General features: G+C 54.4%; 1 protein-coding gene across 14 annotated transcripts in view; it reads right to left on the bottom strand.

Moving 5' to 3' along the window:
* Positions 1-88: 88 nt before the first annotated feature.
* The window catches only part of PSD (pleckstrin and Sec7 domain containing), an 83,427-nt gene continuing 59,646 nt past the window's right edge, over positions 89-23,869 (bottom strand). For 13 of the 14 annotated variants that reach the window (XM_090057993.1, XM_090057995.1, XM_090058001.1 and 10 more), the window contains 7 exons: positions 13,207-13,250; positions 9,871-10,049; positions 8,627-8,697; positions 7,759-7,916; positions 4,146-4,290; positions 3,101-3,244; positions 89-2,354 (listed from right to left, as the gene is read on the bottom strand). In XM_090057993.1, coding sequence (XP_089914119.1) covers positions 2,115-2,354; positions 3,101-3,244; positions 4,146-4,290; positions 7,759-7,916; positions 8,627-8,697; positions 9,871-10,049; positions 13,207-13,250 — 981 coding nt within the window. In that variant the 3' untranslated portion in view covers positions 89-2,114. The remainder of the gene's footprint in view (positions 2,355-3,100; positions 3,245-4,145; positions 4,291-7,758; positions 7,917-8,626; positions 8,698-9,870; positions 10,050-13,206; positions 13,251-23,869) is intronic. The other variant, XM_090057996.1, reaches the window with a different exon arrangement.

The raw sequence follows: 23,869 nt of genomic DNA on the forward strand, positions 1-23,869 counted from the left end.
GAGCTACCTACTGCACAGGGTCTGCAGCAGGGATGGTTACAGGCCCCGACTCCCATGATCTGGCCCTGCAGGCTGAAAACTCTCCATTCTCTTGGCGCTCTTCTTCTCCCACCTGGACTCTGCCCACAGGATACTGGGTAACCCACACCAGATTGCTCTGGCCTGCTGCCAGGGTGACTGAGGCTTTGTTCAGTTCAAAGTGCTGCCTGTCGCAGCCCCTAAGACCAGCTGCTCCCCCAGCCTGTGTATCCACCCCTCTGGGAGCAGAGGACAGTGGAAGAATCACACCCTTGGCAAGATCTCGAGAGCAGGTTTTACTTCAGTACCTGATGGAAGAAGCTGTACAAAGGTTTCACCTAGAGCCATTTGCTCAAGGATGGATTTTTTTTTTCTTTTTCTTTTTTTTTTTTTTGCAGTAGACTCAAAAGAGTGCAGAATAAAAAGTTTGACACATTCACAGAGTCAGTGCTGGAGCCAGCCAGGTCCCCATGGCCAAGAGCAGCACACCACTCTCCCCCTTCCCTCCCAACCCAGCCCTCCTGCAAGCGGGGTGGGAAGGGGTGGCAGCTGCATGGAAGGCTGCCTGCATGAACTGCTGCCATTCAGGGAGGGCCCTATGGGCATGCTGCCCCCTTCTGCTCCAAGCCTACTGCCTTTTCAGGCTGGGCCTGCTGCCCAGCCACAAGTGCTTGATGTTGCTGTGCTGCAAGTAGACCCCCTTGCACTAAGTGCCAGGGCAGCACTGGGTGGAGAAGGGGGCCTTGGCTTCAGCCCATGCAGCAGTCCTGTTACCTTGGGAGACGAGAGAGGAGCCAGGCCAAGCCTGGTGTCAGGTATGTGCAACTCCTGCCCCAGGTTACAATACACATTCCTCTGAATGCTTGTGCCAGGACCTGACTGCTGCCTCCAAGCCCTTTTAGAAAGGAGAAGATCAAGGAAGGAGACAGCTGTACAGAGGGGGAAGACACCACCTGCAGCTGTTGTGTGTTTCCCCTCTTTGTTAGTTGCTCCAGCCTAACCAGTGGCTGGGAATTAACCCCATTCACACCCTCCCCACTTACCAGGAAAAGACAAGGTACCTCGTGTGCACCAGCCCAGCACCTGGCCTCAGCCACTGCTGCTGAGGCTCCAGACAGCAGTTGAAGCTGCCTGCACCTGTGCTCTAAAGGGTGAATAGAGCCAGCCCCTTGATTATGGCTTTGTCATCTGGCTGGAAGTAAGCTCCCCTTGCTATGTGGTTGCTGCTCAGACCACAGGCTCATGTGAGGCTGCAAGACAGCATCTAGTGCAGGAGCAGGGAGGAGTCTGCACCAAATGAGCTGCCTCTTGTGTGTGACATAGAAAACAGATGAGTGCCAGGGCTTCTGTGGGCAGGGCTGGGGCCTCAGCCCAGGGCCCTGATTAAAAACTGTCCAAAAAATGCAATGCTTCTAGGAAATAATTCTTTTTCACAGTTCCCCCAAAAAATCATCAAAATCACCCCCAAAAAACTTCACGTAGTTCAGCTCATTCAGGTACTAAAAAGTGCAAAACTGTATCACAAAAACCATTCAAAACAGTAAGAAATGGGCAGGGTGGAGGAGCAAGGGGCCATGGCCAGGATGTGGATGGCCTGACTGGCCCAGCTGGCAGGAAACAAAAAAGCAGCTTCCAGCTGGCATGACCAGGGCTGTAGCACTGATGCATTGACTGGCCCTCTTTGGGGTCTCTACCCACAATCCCGTCTGCCCTAGAGTCTGGTGGGCAGCTCACAGGGCCCGCCTAGCGTAGGGCAGCCACCGTATAATCTAGCCCCATCACTCTGCTCTCAGGGAACCTGCATCCAGGTTGAGGTGAAGCGGGTAGAGGTCTTGCTAGGAAGTCTGCAGGTATGGAGATGGTTCCCTTGTTGCTACTGCACTGCGTCGATGTTTCCCATGAGCCTCAGTGGAGGGAACTGGTTCCATGCTGATGTGTTGGGGCTCCTTCCACTGGTGCTGGTGGCAGGGTGAGCGCAATCAGCCCCCATGGCTTGTGCCCGTCAAGGATGAAGTCATGCAGGTTTGGGCTGGTGTGGGCATGGCCTCCCAGCATGTAGGGCTGGAACAGGAATGTGCAGCTTGCTGCCCTTGCCCCTACGATTTCTGCGGATGGTTGGTGGACTGACGGGTGCCGCCACGCTCTGAGATGTTGCGTTTCACCTTGGGGCCTGTGCTGGCTGGCTCCACGTTGAGCAAGGGGCTGGAGCGGGATTTCTTGAGGTTGTCCTCACCCACTGCCGTGTCAAACAGCGTGGACTCAAAGGCTGCCAGGTCATCAGAGCCAGCTTTCAGCTTGGCACGCAGCAGCATGGCATAGGTGCTGTAGCGTGATTTCTGCAGGGACACAAAATGAGACATCTAATTTGCTGGACAGAAGAGGCAGTGGCATGCTCAGGCCTGCTGCACAGGCTGCAAACTGCTCCTACCAGTCCCCTGAAGCAGAATTTGGAGGCTGCTCGGTGCAGCCTGGCCAGGGACTGTAGTGCTGCAGGGCCTGAGTTATGGTGCTGAGCACTGCTCTCTTGAAGGAGCTTGACAGCCAGGGCACTGGGGGCTCCTACCTGTGCTGGCTGGCAGCACCAGCTGGGAAGGAAACTAGCTCAGCCCTGTACTAAATGTGCTCATCTCGCACAGTGGCTCACCCTGTTGTGAGGCCTGTTAAGTGCTGGGAGGAACCAGATCAATTCCACTGGGAGGTCACAGGCCCAGACGCCCCTGCCTGGGGTCCTCCCCCCTCTTTAGCACACTGCTGTCAGTTAGGCTATTGCACTGGGAGAAGGAGGAACGCCCCCAGCTCTCCCCTGAAGAGCTCATGCACTAGACAGGTGTTATGGAAAGGAGCAATCACTGCAGGCCAAGGGTGCTGCAGCCAAACTTGGTGTGGTAGAGCTGCCGCAGGGGCTCTGAGGGCATTTCTCCAACAGTGTGGTGTAATCACCCTGGTTATGGAGCTATTTCCCATGTTTCCTACTCTTATGTCCAACTGGCTGGTAACTCACCAGCACTGGGTGCAGAGGGCAGCTCAGGGAGAGGCCCAGAGCAGTAGCAGTGCAGACAGGGGCTGAATGGACAGGGCTCACCTCAAAGTCCAAGTATTCCTCCCGCTGCTTCAGCTCCTCGTACTCCTTGCCCTTTACCTTCTTCTCGGGTAGTGAGGAGCGATGTTCCACCAGCTCTGCAGACATTGCCTTGAACTTGGCCTCGTGGTTCTTTACCTGCTCCTCCTGGGGAAGGGCAGTGCTCCATTAGTGTTACTCTCCTATGCTCACCCAAGTCAGCTAGCTATGCCCAGTGCTAGCCCAGCACGCACCTATGCTTTCCAGGGCAGTGCCTCAGCCACTCCCAAGGCCAGGCTCCATCTCTCCACCACTCTGCTGCCTCTCCCACTCAGTGCCTGGAGCTGCTGCTGGGCCCTTTAACCCTGCAACCCAGCTACACCCCTTGTGCTTGCCACAGGCTCAGGGCCGAGGCGTGGGATCCTGCCTGCGGCATCTGATGCCAGAACCCATATGGTGTAACCTGCCCCAGGGGAAGTTCCCTCTGACTCCCAGTGGATCAGTTCCTGCACTGAAGACGAGTGATTTCATGCCCTTCAGTCTGTCTGCAAGTTCTCCTATTTACCACCACGACCATCCCTGGGGTCGTATGACACAGGGAAAAGCACCCTCACACTCCCACTTCTCCACTGTGCGCAGGATCCTACAGAGCTCCTTCCTATGGCAAACCAGCCCCTGAACAGACTCCCTGTTCAAAGGGCCACAAGGAGTGGGACCAGTGCTACCTAGGGCATCCTGGCAGCCATACCCCATAGCTCAGTACTCATGTTCTGTCTGAATTTGTCTCTGTCCTACTTCAGAGCCCCCTCCCTGGGGCAGTGTGTTAGCTTTCCAGCCCCTGGTGGCATTCAGGACTGTAAGGCCTCTTGTTTAGGCACTTCCTCGTCTGCATTCAGTAGTGCTGAGTTTCACCACTGCTGTGCTGCTGGCTCCCCTCCAAGGTGTCTCAGGTCACTGCAGCATTAGTACAAGCCCATCAGTACCTTGTAACATCTAGCAGTGCCAGCCACAAACCTTGGGCTCCCTCCCCTGCCACCAAGCACGGTGAAACAAATGCCTGAAGTTCTACCTGGGAGAGCCTGGTGCAGGAGCTGGGCAGCAGTGGCCGGCTGAACTTCTTCTGGGACCCAATGGCTGCTGGAAATGGGGGTGCTGAGAACATGGCTGCCACCACGTTGATGCGTGTGATCCAGGAATGCATCTGTTCCGGGTTCCTGTGGAAAAATGTCGAAGCGCTGAGAGGGGCAGCAAGCAATGGCATGCTCCCCCCTTGGATGGTGTTAACCATTGCTCCATGTGCATGGGTCATGGCTGGAGGTGCCAGATGGAGTGACTCTAGAAAGAAACCAGTGCTCCATCCAGGTTGGCATTCCTCCCCTCTCTACAGCAACAGCAAATGGCATGCCAAAGGTCTGGATACAGGACACGCCCACACCAAAGTAAGTACTTTATAGTAGAGGCACGCCAGCGACTAGCACAGACACACAACCAGGTCTGTGGCGGTAGCAGTCTACCACAGGTGCCATTACAGTCAGTTCCACGAGGTGGCAAGCGAGTTCATAACTAACCTACCCCCAGAGGAACCTGACTGGAGCTGCAGCCACATAACTGTCAGAATACAAGGGGGTCGAGGGGAAAGGGACTTAACGGTGGGGGTCTACTACAGACCACCCAACCAGGGAGAAGAGCTAGACTGGGAATTCTCAGGTCAGCTCACGGAAACAGTTAAGTCAAAGGACGTGGTCATCATGGGTGACCTAAACTATCTGGACATCTGCTGGGAAGAGCAGTCAGCCAGGTCTGACTGCTCGCATAGGTTCCTAGCCGTGTTACAGGATCTCCATCTAACCCAAGAAGTGCACAGTCCCACCAGGGGAAATGCCTTGTTGGACCTGCTCCTGGCCACAAGTGATGACCTGGTGAGGGGACTGCAGGTGCTCAGCCACCTGGGAGACAGTGATCATCGCCCGCTGGAATTCACCATCCAGCACAAGGTGGCAAAGGCCTGCAGCAAGACAGCAGCCCTGGACTTCAGGAGGGCGGATTTCATTGAGCTAAGGAGAATATTCGGGGGGGGGGCATCGAGGTCCCAGAGGCGTAGGGAGTTGGGAGTCCAGGAAGAGTGGTCGTTCTTTAAGGAGACGATCCTCCAAGCCCAAAGGGAGGTAATCCCAACACAGATCAAAGGGGGCAAGAGTGCTTAAAAGTCCTCATGGCTCACCAAAAGCATCCAGGAACATCTCAAAGGTAAGAAGGAGGTGTACACCCAATGGAAGGGAGGGGCCATCACCAGGGAGGACTATACCTCGATTGCTCGGGATTGTAGGGGGGGCGGTCAGGAAGGCCAAGCAAAGATGAAACTGGGACTAGCAACTCAGATTAAGGACAATAATCCTTTTTTAAATACATAGGGGGTAAAAAGAGGTTCTGGGTAACGTGGGGCTTCTGCAGGACACGCTTGGAAATCTGGTGGTCTTGCCACATGACAAAGCTAACCTATTTAACCATTTCTTTGCCTCCATTTTTCTGAGCAGGGACCAGGTCATCCCCCCCCAGGGCAGGCACAGCCAGGCCCAGGGTCACTGAGGACCTAGTCAGGGAATTTCTGGTGGGACTGGATGTGTTCAAATCAGCAGGTCCTGATGACCTCCACCCCAGAGTGCTGAGGGAATTGGCAGAGGTCATTGCAGGACCCCTGGCACAGCTTTACGGGCACTCGTGGTACTCTGACAAGGTGCCAGAGGACTGGAAAAGGGCCAATGTGGTCCCCATTTTCAAAAAAGGGAGGAAGGAGGACCCAGGGAACTATAGGCCTGTTAGTCTTACCTTGGTCCTAGGGAAGCTCTTTGAGAAAATTATCCAGGAGCACATCTGCAAGGGGCAAGCAGGGGAGATCATGCTTAGGGGCAACTAACATGGGTTCATCTGAGGCATGTCATGTCAGACCAACCTGGCGGCCTTCTATGACCAGGTCACGAAATCCTTGAACACAGGCGTCATGATGGACGTAGTGTTTCTGGACTTTAGGAAGGCCTTCAACACTGTCTCTCACCCCATTCTCGTTAAAAAAATGGAGACTGTGGTGTCAATACCTACACAGTCAAATGGGTCACTAACTGGCTGGAGGGCCACACCCAGAGAGTGGTGGTGGATGGGTCATTTTCAACCTGGAGGGATGTGGGCAGTGAGGTCCCCCAGGGCTTGGTTCTCGGGCCCGCACTGTTCAACATCTTCATCAGTGACTTGGACAGGGTGAAAAGCATTTTGTTCAAATTTTCATTGACACTAAGATGTGGGGAGAAGTGGGCATGCTAGAAGGGAGGGACAGGCTGCAACTGGATCTGGACAGGTTACAGAGATGGGCGGATAAGAATAAGATGGGCTTCAACACTGACAAGTGCAGGGTGATTCACCTGGGGAGGAAGAACCAGCAGCATACCTACAGGCTTGGGAACTCCCTTCTCATCAGTGCAGAGGCGGAAAAGGATCTTGGAGTGATTACAGACTCCAAGATGAACATGGGCCGCCAATGTGAGGATGCAGTCAGGAAGGCCAACCGCACCTTGTCATGTATCCACAGATGCATCATAAGCAGGTCCAAGGAGGTGACATTGGTCAGGCTGCAGCTGGAGTAGTGCATCCAGTTCTGGGCACTGCACTTCAGGAGGGATGTAGACAGCATCGAGAGGGTCCAGAGGAGGGCAATTTGCATGATCAGGGGGCAGCAGGACAGGCCCTACGAGGAGAGGCTATGGGACCTGAACCTGTTCAGCCTCCACAAGAGACGGCCGAGAGGGGATCTGGTGGCCATCTATAAACTGGCCAAGGGAGACCAGCAGGCAATGGGAGAGTCCCCGTTCCCCCGAGCACTACTGGCAGTAACAAGGAATAACAGCCATAAGTTGATGGAGAGTAGATTCAGGCTAGATATCAGGATGCGCTACTTCACAGGGAGGCTAGGATCTGGAACCAGCCTCCAAGGGAAGTGGTGATGGCTCCTACCCTGGGGGTCTTCAAAAGGAGGCTTGACAATCACCTAGCCGGGGTCGTTTGACCCCAGTACTCTTTCCTGCCCAGGGCAGGGGCTCAGACTTGATGATCTGCTCAGGTCCCTTCCAACCCAACCAACTATGAAATTATGAAACTGGAACATGGTGTAATTTCCACTCCTCACCTTCTGACTTGCTGTACTCCAGACTGGAGTGACTGGCACTGGTGCAGGACTGTGCTGTGCATCTGCTCTGCTTTTAACCCCAGAGTAAAGTCATATTACTTGGGACTAGAGGTGCCACATGTCCACCCCTCTAGTCGCAGCCAGGATTTAGCTTGTGCTCTGCCTCACAAGAGCATCAGCTCCCTAAGCCAAGCAGGACTATACAAAGGGAGCACTTCCTTCCACAGGGAGAGGGTGGGAGCTGGTGACAGGGCGGGCTGTCAGCTGTTTCTTGCTGGGAAAAGCTGGACAATTCCCCACTGTAGCACAGGACTGTGGCCATAGGAGAGCCATCCCAGTGCCTGGATCCTTCCCCAGCTGCAGGGATGGCAACTGTGGCCCTATGTGATGGCTGTGCTGGGCATTCCCTACAGTGCAGTCTGATTCAGGCACCTAGGGCTGCTATGTGCTACCAGTGCAGAGAGTTCTGCCAAATGCAGGCTGTGTTGCTGCTGCTGTGGCTACTCACTGTGCCTGGAAGAGAAAGACCCTCCAGTCGGCTGTCCTGAGGTAGAAGACGTTGGGTCTCTTGCTATAGTCAGATGCCCGTGTGGCTAGTGAATGGTGGATACTGATGGCATTCTTCAGCTCCTCCTCTGCCAGGGGCTTCCCAGGCTTATACTCCTCCTGAAAGGCAAGGCCACCATTTCACATAAGCCCTGCCCCACAACCCCAAAGGGGCTTTCATTCAGCTCTAGTGGGGCACAAAGGCAGGACCTGGGAATGCAGGCACCACAGCCCCCCACTGCTGCCCATGCCAGGCTAGACTCCTCCAAGGAGGCCAGCCTCACAAGAAGTGACCACTTGCTGCAGGAGCTCACACCTGAGACAAACAGGCTTGATGTACTCCCTTTAGGATGCAAGACTTGTAGGTTTGCATTTCTTGTGGCTTTGTCCACCAGGGGCGCTGTACCCCACTGGGTGTGTGGCCACTGCTTCCATCATCAGCAGTGACTCATCATGGATTAGCCATCAACAGAGACCATGCTCAGTAGAACAAGGGCAGTGGGGAAGCTGCAGATTTGCTGCTCTCCCAGGACCCTTCTGAAACTTGCTGCCTTTGACATGCAGTCTAATGATGACTGCTGGGGAAAAGGTGGATTCCCTGGCCATGGCTTGTCCTGCTATGAAATAGTAGATCTTGGCAAGGGTGTCACACCATGGGGATGCAACACCCTCTGTCTGGCCCTTGTCTCATTGCAATAAAGCCCCATGTACCAGCAACACAACAATGAACAGGGGGTGCCTAACCCCTGGGGGCTGGGGACGTCTTGTTGCCAAGGCAGCTGCCCCCTGGCTGGAGGTGAGTTGCCCCCAGGAGGTGAGTTGCTCTGTACCTTCTGCAAGTAGAGGATCATTCCCTTCAGGATGGCATGGAATGTCTTCCAGCCTCTCTTCCCCCTGGGTGCTGGCAAGAAAAAGCAAAACACAAGACAGTCAACATCAAGCAGACCAGCAAGTACTGCCATCGCCCTCATCCCGGATTGGGGATGGGCACTACTCCAGAAGAAACCACGCTGGAGTGGCGCACCTGAGCCATGCCTTCTCTGGGTCAGCGGATGGCACTGCTGTGGGGGAGGGCTGCTGCATGCCACCCCTGCATGGGCTAGTGTGCTCCTTGCTGTGTGCAGAGGCTATGCTCACCACTTAAGAGGAGGCAGGTAAAGGCCACGCTCCCTGTCAGGTAACTGTGTACTGTGGCATCCACAGAGAATACAGGCAGCATCTAATCAGATCAAGGAGGCATTAAACAGCTGGAGCTTAATGAGGCTTTTATAGTGGACAGAGGGGTACTCTGCAACAGCCAGCCAATTGGAGCATTCAGGCCAGCTCGAGCTCTGCAGTGTTGGGTGCCTTCATGGCTGGCTCTGCCCTGGATAGATTTCACTAACAGGTCAATGGCAGGGCGGCCTGCTCAGCCCTGAGCCTGCAGCTGGGCTCCTCTTTGTCTCCAGGGGAAGGGTCCATTCAGCACCACAGACAGCGCCACACCACTGGCCCCATCCCCCAGGCCCAAGCCGGAGCCATCTAATAAATCCTCTCGCAGCCTTGGCCTGGTCCCATACTCCCGCTGTTCCTGTTCCCTTCCCCAGCCTGCCTCCTGCAACTGAGGCCCAGCTGCCATGCTGCATGGTATGGAGCATCACCTCCAGCTGGAAGCACGCTGCTCCCACCCAATGGCAGCCCTGAGGGCTCTCAAGCCTATGGTAGCTCTGGATGCTGTAGTGTCTGTGGATACCAGGCGCATGCTCAGCTGCGATGGAAGGGCAGGGAAAGAGAATGACAGGGGCAGGGCTTTGTTTCCAGGGGGTCACAAGAGCACAGGGAGCCCTTGCCTGGCACTAGGCATGACAGTGCTGAGCCAGACCTGGTTCTGCTGGGAGTCCCCTTCCCATGTAGCTGAAGAACTTGGTGCCAACATGGCCTGGGCATGTGGCATGTAAGCCAGAGCCCACCAGTGATCCACTGGGATTCCTGGCTGTCCTGACTTGCAGGAGTGCTCCTGCTGCCCCAGGTAAGAGTGAGGTCTGCCCATGATCCACTGAAACCACCCGTAGCTCCAGGACCACCAGACACTTACTTTTCTTGCAGTCAGGATCGGCATGCATCTTGCGCACCAGCAGGCCATGCTTGTAGGTGGCGATGCTGGGGTCCTGTGAGAAGTCCAGGAAGGGGTTACTGCAGCTGCTGATGCGCTTGATGGATTTGGGATTGGGATCAGCCAGCTCTGAGAGGGATTTCCTCAGCTCCTCCTCGTCTCTGCGGGACACACATTGCAGGGCTCAGCATCACCAGGGCCAGGTAATACCAGCTCCCAGCCCACCCTGCACCACTTGGCCCTCTTGGACTGGAATCCTAGATCAGAGGCAGGTGCATGCAGTGAGGGGAAGTCCATTTACTTCACCCATGAGCCCTCTGCGCTCCTTCCCAGCTCTGCCAGGCTGCCAGCTGTTGCACCACTGCTCTCCTTGGTTGGGAGCTCTCTTTGAATGCATAGCAAGGCTCCCAAAGCTGCTCAGAGCAGGGACCTCCCATATGCCTTATGAGATGGGTTCGCCTCTGCAGCCTAGGAGAAAGCCAGCGCCTCAGAGCCTGGCACTGCAGGGGCCATCTCAGCACCACAGGCCCACCCTCCCCTTGGAGGATCAAGGAGGGGAAAACTCAAGCCTAGCCCTGGCTCCTTTTGAGGAAGAAGAGCAGCGTTATGGCCCATAGAGGGCTTGGTTCCCATCACTGCGTGTACAGTGCCCCTGTAGGAATGGGTGCTGGCTCAAAAACCTGGCACAGGCCTGGGGAAGGGCTGAGGGTTGGCACAAGCTGGCCCTGCCTGTCCCATGGACCCTGGGTGCTACAGGCACTGACAGGAGGGAGGACGCATACAGGTGGGGGCAGATGGCTGGAGGAAGGAGGGTGGGCCTTTGCTCTGATATGCTCTGAACCTATGAATCATGTCCCCTACTGTGTCCTGGGCTCTGCTCAGGAAATGCTGCTCCCCAGCACAGAGGTGGGAGCCTAGAGCCGCTGCCTCCCTGTTTTCTTGCAACTGCACAGCTGCTAATTAAACCCCTCAGCAGCCACCAGCGTCTCCATGACAGCAACCCTGGCCCCATTGGCTCAGAGCTGGGATTACGTGGTAGGCTGATTAATCCCAGCAACAAGGCTGCTGCTGGTTAGGGGGTGGTAGCTGTAGGGTGAGGGGCAGGGATGCCAGGGCATTTGGGCCCTGCACTAAACCCACTCAGGCCCTACGGGTGGATGCCAGCTCCCCTACTGAGCCTGGCTCCCCACCTTGCCACCTCAGGTGGGCAAACCCCTTCCCAAATCAACAGTCCCACCCTCCTGCACAACAGTCCCACCCTCCTGCACAGCCCCATTCATGAGGTGCTCCCACCTTGCCCAGTACAGGATCTGGCCCCATTCCTGGCAGCTTCTGCCTCAGCCAGGCATGAGCTCAGAGGCTGGTCTGAAGCCACAGAGGTGGGGCAAGGCCAAGCCAAGCTGGGGAGGACACTGGCACCTGGCTTAGACATCCCCACACCAGCATTCACAGCAGATCTTCCCAACATGAAGGGATGGGTACTGCCTGGGGTGGGCACTGTCCCAAGGGCTGGGCAAGCACTAGGTTGGTGAGTTCTCCTGGAGGCAGCAGCCCCCTCACGGCTGATGGGGGGGAGGTGGTGTCTGTCAGAGCTCCCCACCCAAACTGGGAGGCTAAGGGAGGGAAAATGCTCCATTTTCCTGACAGAACAAATTGCTTCCCTTGCCTATGGAGCCAAAACGGAGCAGGGGCGCCAGCCCATACCTTCCCTTGCTCCTAGGACTATGGCCCACTCAGTGTGAGAAGTGCCATGTGACAGGATGGTGGAGGCTGATGCTTGCCAAAGCCGCACATCCCCCCCAGCTGCGCTTCCGTGCTCTAGATTCCAGAAGATCTCCCACTCCTTGTGCTTCACCTCTCCTAAGAGCTGTAGACAATTAGCATGCTGCCCCCTTAATCTGTGCTGAGCCAACCACACAAAATACATGTCCCCCTAGGCCTTGCTTTCCACCCACAGCCATTCTGCTGCTCCCCCTGAACCTCCTTGTGGCAACCAGGGCCCAGAACTGAACACACCATAGTGGGTGCATCTGCTCAGCACATTAGGGGGTTGTCACCTCCATGCTGTGACGATCATCTCCCCATTCCCAGCTAAGCTGTGCAGATCCTGCTTGCAAGGATCTTGGCTACACAATGGATGGTGGTGGGGGACTGCTCTTGGGCTTTCCCTCCAGCTTGATCCCTTGGCCTTTTGGCTAGAGGCAAGTGAGATAGGGGGCACTGGAACCTCAAGGCCTCTGGGCTTGTACAATTCCATCATGGATTTGGAGGCATCTGAAGCCCTAGACCAAAAAGTCTGGGAGGCAGGACACTTGCTGGTGGAAGCACCACACAGGCTTGAACAATTGAACTCTGCTCAGTTGAAATTTGGAACTGATTTGGCTCATTTGGCCCAAGACAGGAAATTTAAAGAAAAGAAATTGGAAGGCTTGATTGTTCCCCATCCCTTTCTAGGCCCCAGCTCCCCTGAAGAAATCTCTATTCTGCCATGGAAACCTGCATAGATCATGCTGGGTGTTGCTTTCCTTTTCCAGTCTTCACAGGTTTCACAGGCTCGGAGATGGTCATCCCAACTTTAATGGAGCTCTGCTCACACACAAGTAGTTTTCCTTTTGCTGTGTAGCAGGGGTAGGCAACGTTTTTTGGCCGGAGTGCTGAAAAAACCATAATGTCTACCTTGGAAGGTGCCGGAGTGCCGACATGCTGGAGCCTGGAGCAGCTGTTTGCAGCCTCCCAGCTGCCTGCTGGGAGCAACCTGGGCTCTGTGGCTGGCAGCAGCTGCTCAGAGCCCGGGCTGGCAGTGGTGTGCCAAGCAAAATGGCCTTGAGCGCCATGCTCAGCACGTGTGCCGGGGGTTGCCGACCCCTTCTGTATAGCTTTACATGGGGCTGTTAACTCTGGTAACTGCAGCTGGACTAAAAACTGTATCCCTTCCATGGGCAGTCCCAGCCTGGTTTCACTTGTGCTTTGTTGCCAGGGTGTCTCTACTGGACCCCTTATCACCTCAGGCCTATTCCCTGGGAGGCTCCTTGCCCATTCCCAGCACCTAGCACAGTGCCCAACCCCAGCCCAGGCACCACATGACACCACATCACACAAGGCCCAACCCTAGCCCAGGGAACTCAGTAGCAATCGCCCCCTCTCCCTCCCTGAGCTGAGGGTATGATCTCTTTTGTGGGTCACACCTGCTGCCTTCCTGTCCAGAAGGAGGGGAGCAGGTGAAGCAAATCCCACAGACAAAGCAAGGAGTGGGCTCTCCTGCACTGATGAGCTGAGCCATAGAGGGCAGGATCCTGACAAGCCAGGGGTGATACTCACATGGCCCACTGCAACTTTTCATTCTTGATGGAGCCGTACAGTGCCTGGGGAGACAAGAGAACAGTGGTCAGTGAGTGAACGCCAAGAAGAGATGGGCATGCAGTTGAGCTGAGAGCAGGCATGGCACCAAGGTAACTGCTGCTTTTTCTTGCTGGCACCAATGGGGGAAGAGGTATGGCTGGAAGAGCTGGATGTATTGCTCTTGGCCAGGGCTGGGAGACTGTGTGGGACTGGGACTGGAACAGGGGATGAGGGAGGAGGAACATGCTTCTCTCTGAACAAGGCAGGGCTGTGGCCAGTTGCAGGGTGCACGATACCTGTCGGCCTTGCTGCGGGGTACCTAAAGAGGCAGCAAGCAGTGCAAGGGGACCCAGGTAATTGGAAGGGCTGGGATAGGCATAGCAGATATGGGCCAAACTCACCAAGCGAAAACAGAGGAGTGGTGGGACATGGAACCAAAAGGCCCCGACAGACCAGCGCTGGGAGCAGCAGGGAGCAGAGTGCATCACAGCACCCCCTACTGGCTGGCAGGGGGTGGGACCTGTTGTTGCAGCAGCAGCAGCACAGCACCATGGGACCGGCAGGAGTCCCAAGCCAGGCATGGGGAGTTGATTTCTGCAATGCCCCCTTGGCTTCGGGCATTCTCAACATTGTGGCGGGAGGGGGATGGTAGGAGCCAGAGCATTAGTAGCCAACAAAGTCTTTAGTGAATGGAGCACATGAAACCACACACATCCCTCTGGGAAGAGGTCTGTAGGAGAATTGGGACTGGGGGCAGGGGGTGGGGAAGATGACAGTGGTATCGCTTTCTGCCTAGAAATAGTCCTGCAAAGCATAACATCCCTTTCACTGCTACATGTGGCAGGCAGAGAGACACTGGAGACCTAGGGGGCAGGAGGGGGAATCATGCACCCCAGGCGGGTTGGAGGCCATACATCCTCTTATATGTCACTTGGTGCTTCACTGTCCCCAGTGCTCCATGTGCAGTCTCCACATGATGGGCATTTTCTCTAGGCTGCGCTGCACAAGTCCCCACTAAGGCTGTATGCAGCCCTGAGCACCATCGGGCTCCTGGATTCTCTGCCCCTAGCCCACCAGGACTGTGGGCTAGTGGCAGAGAATCCAGGACTGTGGGCTAGTCCCTTCCCCCTGCTCACACTGCAGGCTGTGCTGGCAGCCCACATCACAGGTGGCAGCGAAAGTTGCAGACTGCCTTGAAAGTCCTCTGAAAACCACTAGCTGCTGATTCCCTTGTGCTTGTCTTACTACTGTCAGTTTATTTCCTTCTTAAAAGTCTGGGCCAGATTTTCAAATGTCAGCACTCACATCTCACATGCTTGGATGCTGATATGTCAGCAGGGGTGAGAAACACTGATATGCTGGTAGCACCCAAAGGCCCCAACTTGGACTGGGACTGGACCCCCATCATACAAGGTGATATACAAACATAAAAGACACAGGAACTGCCCTGGTGGTACTATTGCAAACCCCAAGCACTCCAGAGCCAGTACTCAGGCCACTCAAAATATTCACCTGTAAGTGTACAGTGACATGCTCATTGAAGCAAGTATTTGAGCCACTGGGTTGTTAACATAACAGCACCTTGGCACTCTTGTGTCACCGTCAGGCTACAGAGTAAGCTCATCAGTAACAGAAGGCAGGGTAGAAGTGCATCTCACAGACTACTTATATCAGAGATGCTTAAGCTTCTGTTAGCCCAAGCTTACTTCTTCAGAAGACAGCATCTGATGAAGTGATCTTGGGTTCACAAAAGTGTGCTCATCTGATTTAGTTGGTCTGTAAGGTGCATCCCTACCCTGCGTTCTGCCCGACTTCAGACCAGCACAGCTAACCACCTCTCTCTATAATCAGCGGCACCTAGGTTTGGCATGTCCTGCTCTGGTGAGAGGAGGGCTGGATACCAGTAGGATCATAAGGCAGATGGGAAGGATGGAGTGCTCTGAGGCACGGCCTACTATTCTGTTCAGTTTGCATATGGCGCCTATCGCTATGCACTCCAGGTCCCTAGATAGGACTCCAATGCACAGCCAAAAATCTGATGCTAAAGAAGTTCAAAATGGTTTGAGCACAGAAAAACAACAGCAAGCAAAGGATCCTCCTCATCCAGATGTCTCACACAGGGTGGGCTTCCTTGGGAGTCAAAGCAATCTGGCCCCCAGGACTCTGCTGCTGGGCAGCAACACCTCCCCTTATGGTATCAGCCTCCAACTCCTGTTCCAAGCCTGGCTAGGGCTAGGAACTCAATCTCCTCATTCAGTTGTAAATCAAGGCCCCTACAAGGTGAGCCTGGTATCTCCTGAAGACCCACAAGGCCATTAAAAGATCCCCTGGCTTTTCCAGCCAGTACTAATATCAGTTGTGCAATGGGTAATTACTTCCCCTAGCACCAGCAGGATGCAATCTGCTTTAGTTCTAGCCCACACCCTGGAGAAGCATGGCTGATGGGGGTGCTGGGACTGGCATTTCAGTGGAGAAAGAAGTGATTCATTATGCAGAGCTATTACAAAGAGCCAAATGCTTTCAAGTCCTTGTACCGGAGTAAAACTTGAATGGATGCCACCAGCTAAGCTAAGTAAAATCTGTTTAAGAGTTTCAGGATTTGAGCTGTTGTCCGCAAAGCAGGTGGAGATGAAAAGCTTTATGGACAAAGAGCCATTGTCCTTCTAGCCCTCAAAAGTACGAGCAACTTCCCAGAGACCCTTCAGGCAGCTGGAGCCATCTCTGACCAGAAATAGGGTTGGGGTGAGAGGTTCTGCCTCTTGGCAGTAAAGCACTTCCACAGCCATACATGTACCTGGGATACCTGTCTAGGACCTGGACCCCATTGACATCCTGCAGATCAAAGCTCTCTCCACCTATGGGAGGACATACTGAATTTGTAGAGGTTTATCTAGGAAGGACCAGCCATGAGGACCATAATTTGGTGGTGAGAGAAATGCAGGTCTCAATACCAGTTCCTCACATGAGACAAGAGACTACACCCATCCACCCTCTGGGAAACTGCACAGGCAGAAAATGAAATTCAGTTGCAGCAGGCAAAACATTTCTTGAGGAGACAGGAGCATGCAGAGATGGATCAGGGTCTGGCCACCTTCAGTGCTGCTAAAAAGAGTGCAGATCTGCATCTCAGTTTTGCAGTCCTGGCTAATCCCTCTGGGAATGAGAAACTGAAAAACAATAAGGAATGGAGCATTCCTTAATTTCGCTATGGGGGTCCAAAAAATATGCAAGAAACAAGGTTGGTTTGGTGATATATTTTATTGGACCAGCTGTATAGCTGAGGGAGCTATTAAATGAGCTTTTGAGTATAAAGTGCCCTCCTTCAAGGAGACATTTGCTGGTAAATCTTTACAAAGTTGCAAAGAAATTCTAGGAAGAGAACAATAAAACTACTGCAAAGGCACTGCAGGCTCCTGAAGATCACCCAGGTATGGCTGGGAATGAGGGGGAGGCAGACCCAGTTAGCTGAGGAGGGGAGCTAATTGTAATGAATCTGCAACAGAGAAGGAGGGGGAAGGGGCCTTTTCCAGTGCTGCAGGACTGAGCTGAGAGATATGAAAAGCCAAGAGAAACCTGGATGAGATTTAGAAAACGTACAGGAAAAGGGGAGACCAGAAGCACAGGAAGTGCCTGAAAAGCTCCACGCAATGAGCAGGGAATAACTGCAAGGGCCAAGAAGGTGCACTGCAGGGAGAATGGCATGTGGAGTCAGGTGGGAGCTGTTACTGGCAAAGCAATGTCAAGTGAGCACATGGCTTAGAGTCCATCCGACTGAGTGACTGGGGCAATATGGGCTGAAAGGCTCCTCCCGCCTCTTCATAAGGTACTTTTATCCTGGAAAGCACCAACTACACAAGGTAAATTCATGCAGCTGGAGGCCGGGGTGTCTCAAAGATGAATGTGCCTGCTGTGTGAACCTGCGGAAGGACTGAGGCAAGGATTTCTGCTCTGAAAAAGGAAGTGAGGGCGCAGACTGAAAGAGCAGCAGAACAACAGCTGATGCGAGACGATGCTCGGGGAGAATGCTGAATGAGAGCCCTGTCCGCACAACTCCGACCAGCCCAGCAGAGCAGAACTGGCATCAGGGACGGACCACTAATGCTTTAAAGGACAGTCTGCTCTGTTGGCTTCAAAGGCACAGCCCTGTCACAAGCAGCATCTGTGTCACAAAAGCTTGCTGAGTCAGAGTGAGTGTCTGGCACAGAAGGTGTGGGGGCAGGAGGAATGGGGTCAGGAAGGACCATGAGTACTGCATGCAGGACAGCCAGTCCTCCCCTGCAGTTAGCAAACCACCAGAGACAGTCAGGCAAGCCTACAGAACAGGGATGGTAAGGGTCAGCATTTCATATGCACTACAGTCCTGCCATGGTTGAACTTGGCTAAAAGTCACCTCCAGCTAACAGCTCGAGTGCCTGGCAGGAAATGAGTCAGGGGGAGCGTCTCATTGCAACATGCAGGGGAGAAGATTCCCAGGACCACCACCAACATTGTGGCTTCCCCAGTCCCAAAGTGAATCCCGGATAACTATTTCCCTCCAGGCTATAAATTCTTTGGTGCTAAGATCAGCTTTATTTGCCCTGGGTAGGGCTGAGCACAGGGTCAGGGCTTGAAAAGTCAAGCTTATGATTGTCCTGTCACTGGCATCAGAGATTGAATGTAGGAGGGACTCCTGCAGCAAACGCTAGAGCAATGCCATCATAGTCACTTCACCAAGCACAGGCTGCTTTGTCGCAATAGGGCTAGGAGCTCCCTGCTGCAGCAGGCAGAGGGGGGTGTCCCCAGACATGTATGTCTCTACAGGGACCCGGCAGCACACAGGCCCAGGGGACTTCTGCTAGGATTAATGTTCTCTTTCTCCAGTGCAAAAGTCTCCTGTTTTTAAAAGAGCCCATACCTCAGGGGATTTCCCTTGTGTAGAGTCTCACTGCGATCACTCTCACTTTGGATAACGCGCCTAAGAGCTGGGTGGGGTAGATGTGAAGGGGGGGGAGGGGGAGGGGGCTGCACTATTTCCCCCATTCTATTGCTGTTGCTGGCACATAACTGTGGGAAGTTTTCCATAGTAGGCAGGAGAGGGTGAACCCATCCAGCCAGCACAACAACATAGGAAAGGTCAGTGCTGGCATCTCCGTTTTACAGTCTGGGAACTAAGGCCCAAAGAGGGACAATGTATTGTCCAAAAGTCCCCCACAGCATTGTTGGCAGAGATGGGAGATGAAATGCTTGGCAAGCGCATGAATCAATGCACTTAAGAGAAAATTAATGCTTTCTAGGGCCTACAGGATGTCTCCAAGGCACAGAATTAGTTAAAGAGACCTTACAGATGCAGACAGTGCAAACAGCCTGTTATTCACTGTGAGGGTATCTGAGCCGAGGAACATAATGGAAGGGATGGTTCCCGGGCCTGTAAACTGATGTGGGTCAAGATCTCTCCTGTCCCTGTTCTTCATTAGTGCTGAAAGTCACAGTCACATGACATTTGGTGAAGGAGACTTCAGTGCTACAAAGTGCAAGTGCCCTCCCTGCAGAGATCCCTTCCCATCCCTGTGCCTGGTGCCATTTCACCACAAAAGCTCAGCCCTGGGATTCTCTCATTCTTCCTCAGCAAGAACCTTCCTCTGAGCTCAGCCATGCAGCTCCATCTGAAATCTGGATCTCAGCCCACACCACCCTTTGATTTGATGTAGCTTGACTAATACAGATGGCAGGGCTGGTTTGGTGTGATCCACCCTCTGATCACACAGACTCTAGAGTCTAACAGGCCCCTGACATCACTAGCTACTACCATATCAGGGTCTTGCCCTTGCACTGATCCATGCCCAGCCCTCTCCATGTCCTTCCTCATGACCACAGTAAGCCCCTGCATGTACTGTATGATCCTGGGGGCACAAGAAAACCTGACTATTTCCACTAGTGGCTCAGCTCACACCAGTATGTGCATACTGCAGAACAGATCGTGATTCGCTTCCCCCAGAGATCCCCGAGAACCTTATCCTTTCTTGGGGGGGGGAGGGCAGGGGTAGGTGGGGCAGTGCCTGCAGAGCCCCTGGTGCTGGTGGTGAGAGTGGCCAGGGGCCCAGCTTGGAGCACGCACTCAGACTGGGGCACTGCATGCTCGGCAGCAACAGCCTGCTGCAGCCCTCTCACTACATTATGCTGCAGCCACAGGCTCAGCGGGGGAAATGCTAGCTGTCATATCAGCGCCAACACTTAAGGAGGGTGAGGGGGTGCTACCCATCCCCGTAACACCAGGCTCATTCCTCTTCTGCTGCCCTCCCCCTGCACGTGGCAGTGCCAGCAGCATGTAGGAGGCAAGGATGGGAGTGCTGTGCGCCAGGCGGGCTGAGCGCATGTTTACATCTCAGTGCATCACAATGTGACGCTGATGCAGCCTGACCCAGCACCGCTGCGCTACGACAGGGTGATACGGTGGAGCGATGTGTCACTGCTAGGTTGCGATGGTCCCCGTGACAAAGAGGGCTCTGGAGGGGTGGCATCCCGGCCCGGGCTGGGGGCACCCCCTCCCCTGCAGGCCGGGCTCCCGCTCGCTCGGGCTCTGAAGGAAACCGCTTCATGCCGCCTGCCCTTGCCCGCGGGGGATGCCAAGCAGCGCCTCTTGGCTTCCCTTCAGCTAGCGCTGCCCAGGCCCGGCCCAAGCCCCCTTCCAGCCCCGGGGCGCCGCGGCCGACGCCCGAGGGCGCGGGGCCCTTACCGGCTTCTTCTTGCGGCGGCTCTGCAGGCGGCTCACCACCAGGTCCGTGTAGAGCACGGGCTTGAGCGTGCGGGAGCGCTGCGGCCAGCCGTAGCAGAAGGTCTCGGCGCCGCGGTAGTTGCGGCCGTAGCGCACGGAGCACATGGAGCGCGCCCGCAGGCGCCCGGCGCTGCTGTGGATGCTGTTGACGCCGATCATCGCCGCGGCCCCGCGAGCGCCGCGCGGCCCGCCCGGCCACGGCCACGGCCACCGCCACCGGCCCCGGCACCGGCCGCGGGAGCGGGGCAGCGGGCGGCGCGGGCTCAGCCTGTTGCGGCGGCGCGGGGCGGCGCGGGGCGGGGCGGGCGCAGCTCAGTGCCGCAGCGCAGCTCCGCGCGGGCTCGGCTCCGGCTCCGGCGGCCCCGCGGCTCCCGCCCGCCCCAGCCAATGGCGGCGCCGCAGCCCCCGCGATTAGCATGCGGCGCGGGAACGGCGGCGGGCGGGCGGTGCCCCCGCGGAGCCCCGCACATGCCCTTCTCGGCCCCCCGCAGGCTGGGCTCCGGGGCCAGCGCCAGCCCACGGGCGAGGAGCACCTACCGGCGCCCCAGCGCAGCCGTGCAGGGGTCTGGCTTTCCCAGGGCGCTGCGGCACCTCCTCTTCCGCCCCTGCAACCACTGGTGGCTCAGGCCCCGGGCAGAGCAGGGCATGGCATGGCACCCATCACCTAGGATGGGTCCCGTAGGTGTCACACCTAAGGCAACCAGCATGCAGTGTCCCAGCCCAGGCTCTGCTCTTTCTCCCCCAAGGGGCAGTAACTTGGGTTCAGTTTTTATTATTCTGATTCACGTCAGCACCAGCCATGGCTGAAAGGTCTGTTTTGATGTCTGCTCTGAAGGGACTCAGATTAAAGCATCCTGCTGACATCTGTACTGCTGGCCCAGACCAAACGCATCTTTCCCCAGTGCCTGCATCCTGCTCCTCCTGGTTTTCTTTTGTGCTTCCTATGAAGGCAACCAAAATCCCCTAGAGAGCTCACGGCTCCTGCTCTCTGTGAATAAGCCCAGGAGTCTTATTCAGCAACAGCCCACTTCCTTTTATGCATCCACCTGCAGCCATATCATGCCAGGCTTTGATCTCATGAGCTTAGCAAGGGAAGAACAGGACTTGGATGAAACCCCTCTCGGGAAAGCTAAGGGCACTGTTGAAGGAATGTGGGCGATATGGTAGGTGGGGTAGTTGTTCTGGGTTAGCATGGCATTGTCAGGCAAGGAAGTGCAGTGCTGCTGACAGTGCTGCCTTTCAAGTGAGGCCCTGGTCACTGCGTGACCCACTGGTATTTACAGCCTAAGCAATCTCCACCTCCTGCACAAATTCATATTAGAGCAAATGCTTTCCATCTCCTTCAATTCCCTCTGTAGTTGCAGTTGCTCAAGGTATTCTGCTCCAGTTCTTCCTGCAACTCTCAGAGATCATTGCAATTAAAGTAACTGCTCCTGTGTTCCAGCCCAGGGGCTGCAATTCAGGGGTGGGTGAAGGGCTTCGTCTTGAAGTGCTTTGGGATCCAGCCCATTGGCACAAATTCTGCATCCATGAACAGTATCATCATTACAGCTGAGATGGAACTTGTCCTGGCTTTGTTCTGCTCCAGGATTCTGCTGCATTTGTGGCATGCAGCGGGTCCTGGGTTCCTCCATGGTCATTGTGAAAATGGGCTTACCAGGACAGGAGGATTCAAGGAAACAGCTGGGCCTGCTGAACCAAATGCCTGGGATTGTGGGTGAGTTTTATGAGGTCCTGGGAACACAGCACTACAGCAGACAAGTGAACAAGACTGCAGATAGATGCAGAGGATGCTCCTGGGTGAGCTAATAGTTCTGCAGAAGAACCTATGCAGTCACCTTCCTAGTGACCTTTAGCAGTATCTAGTCTCGACGAACAAAGAGGGAAGAAGGTGGTTCTGTCCTCTCCTCTTCTATGAGGAAACAGATGCAGAGAAAAAGGCTCTGCTTCACCATTGCTGTCATGCACACAACTTCCACTGGCCCAAGCATGAGATGAGTAGGTGTAGCCAAGGCCAAAGGACTGTAAATCATTCAACCAAGGTTATAGAGAGCTCAGTCCTGAGTGCTGGTCCCTCAACATGATGAGAGCAGAAAGCATGTGAATGTCCCCAGTGCAGAGGGCCTGCTTAAGGCAATTCTGGGGTAGAAAAGGCATGGTCAGAGCACTTCAGCACTCTATCAATCCCCAGCAGGCTCACAACACCTGGGGTCAGCTGGGCAGATCTTAAAGCAGCTGCCAGATTCCCAGCTGGCTGCAGGGTCAGGAGGCTATGAAAACCTCCCTATCACAGTTATGCCCAGGAGATGCTGGGCACAGCTGAGGACTGATGCCCTAGTGAGTATGAGACAGAATATGTGATCTCCTGTGCCGGGCCTGAGCCTTTGCCACAAAACTCTTTCCTCCAACCAGGAAAACCACAAGGGAAGGGGAAAAACCCTGAGGTGTGGCTGCACCACTGGCTAAATGATAGGAAATAGCTGCAAGGAACAGCTGCTGTTCCTCATGCAGAGAAGTGAACTGCTGGGCATCCCTAGGGAATGTACTAGGATCAATGTTTAATCTACTTAGGAACAATTGGGAAGAGGATGCGGGCAGCAGGGGAAATTTTCCAATGAGATGTAATTGTTTGGCTTAGTGATTACTAGAGAAGATTGCATGAGGAGGGGGCCTGGGCAGCTTACTGACTGCAGATGGCACGGAGCACAGCAGCAAAAGCTGCTCCTGTGCACTGGGGGGCTGTGGGCCTGTGGGATCCTCTGAGGGGCTGGTGTGGATAGTGCCATAACAATGCCTTCCCAGTGGGAAACTGCTGCTGAAAGAACAAATGGGGTGCCTGACTGTGAGAGGGAATAAACAGTGTCATGGGATAAGACAGAGAGAGAGAGGGCACATGGTTTGTGATGAAGGCTCACAATGGGGAATCAGGGTTTTTTCCCACTCCTGCCAGTGATTTCCCCCATACCTCTAGCACTCAGTCTCCTGGCATCCGCATCTCTGAGCTGTAAAATGGAAAGGGAGACACTTGTCTCCCTCTTTAGGAGTGCCTGGGCTGTGATGCCTAATTCACTGGCATCTGCAGAGTGCCTTGGGCTGCTTGACTAGAAGGACCTGTGGGCTTGTAATGGTTTATTGCTGTGGTCGCTAAGCAATGCTGTGACTCAGGGTAGACAGCTGGGCTTCAGCTTGGTCACCTGGCCTGACTCCAGCTTTAGGTGAATTTAAGGTTGAGCAAACAGATCAATAACATTAAAGGCCAGAGCCATCTAAAAGCATTGCATCTGTCAAATAACAGTTATTCAAGACCCAGGGAATCCAGGGCTAAAGTTAAAATGACTTACAAGAAACTCAAACATGTCAAAATAGGGAAATTTGGGAGTTAAGCACCACACATTCTAGCAATTCAGCATCCCTTCCTTGTCCATGTAGTAAGCAGAGCTGCTTTTGACCTGGGACTCTCTTAAGGTATCTAAGAAATCTGGAGCTTAAATTTGCATTGGATGTTATGGAGCACTGATTTATACCTGGTTTCATGTCTCCATGGTGGGGATGTATCTAATCATGCCTGCATCATTGGATGGCTCACAGGATCAAAGGGCCTTAACCTGTGAGGTGGGGGAGTTGGGAATAAGGGACAGATGTAAGCTTTTTTTGTGATTTCCAAAGCAGGACTTCTCTGGCATGCGTATGATGGTAATAGGGAAGAAACTGAATGTAAAGCATTTGAGATTTTGAAGTTACCTTGATTAGAATAGTGTCACGCTAAATGGATAATGCAGAGGTGTTTTATTTTCTCTAGGTGTTACTACCTCTAGAAGTAAGGCAGAAGTAAGATGATATTGTGTCCCCTAAGTGTGAATTTACAAGCATCCAAAGCTTTGGTTTCTTAGT

The sequence above is a fragment of the Crocodylus siamensis genome, chromosome 7 (genome assembly GCF_052110815.1).
Source record: "Crocodylus siamensis isolate JL-2025a chromosome 7, ASM5211081v1, whole genome shotgun sequence".
NCBI lineage: Eukaryota > Metazoa > Chordata > Crocodylia > Crocodylidae > Crocodylus > Crocodylus siamensis.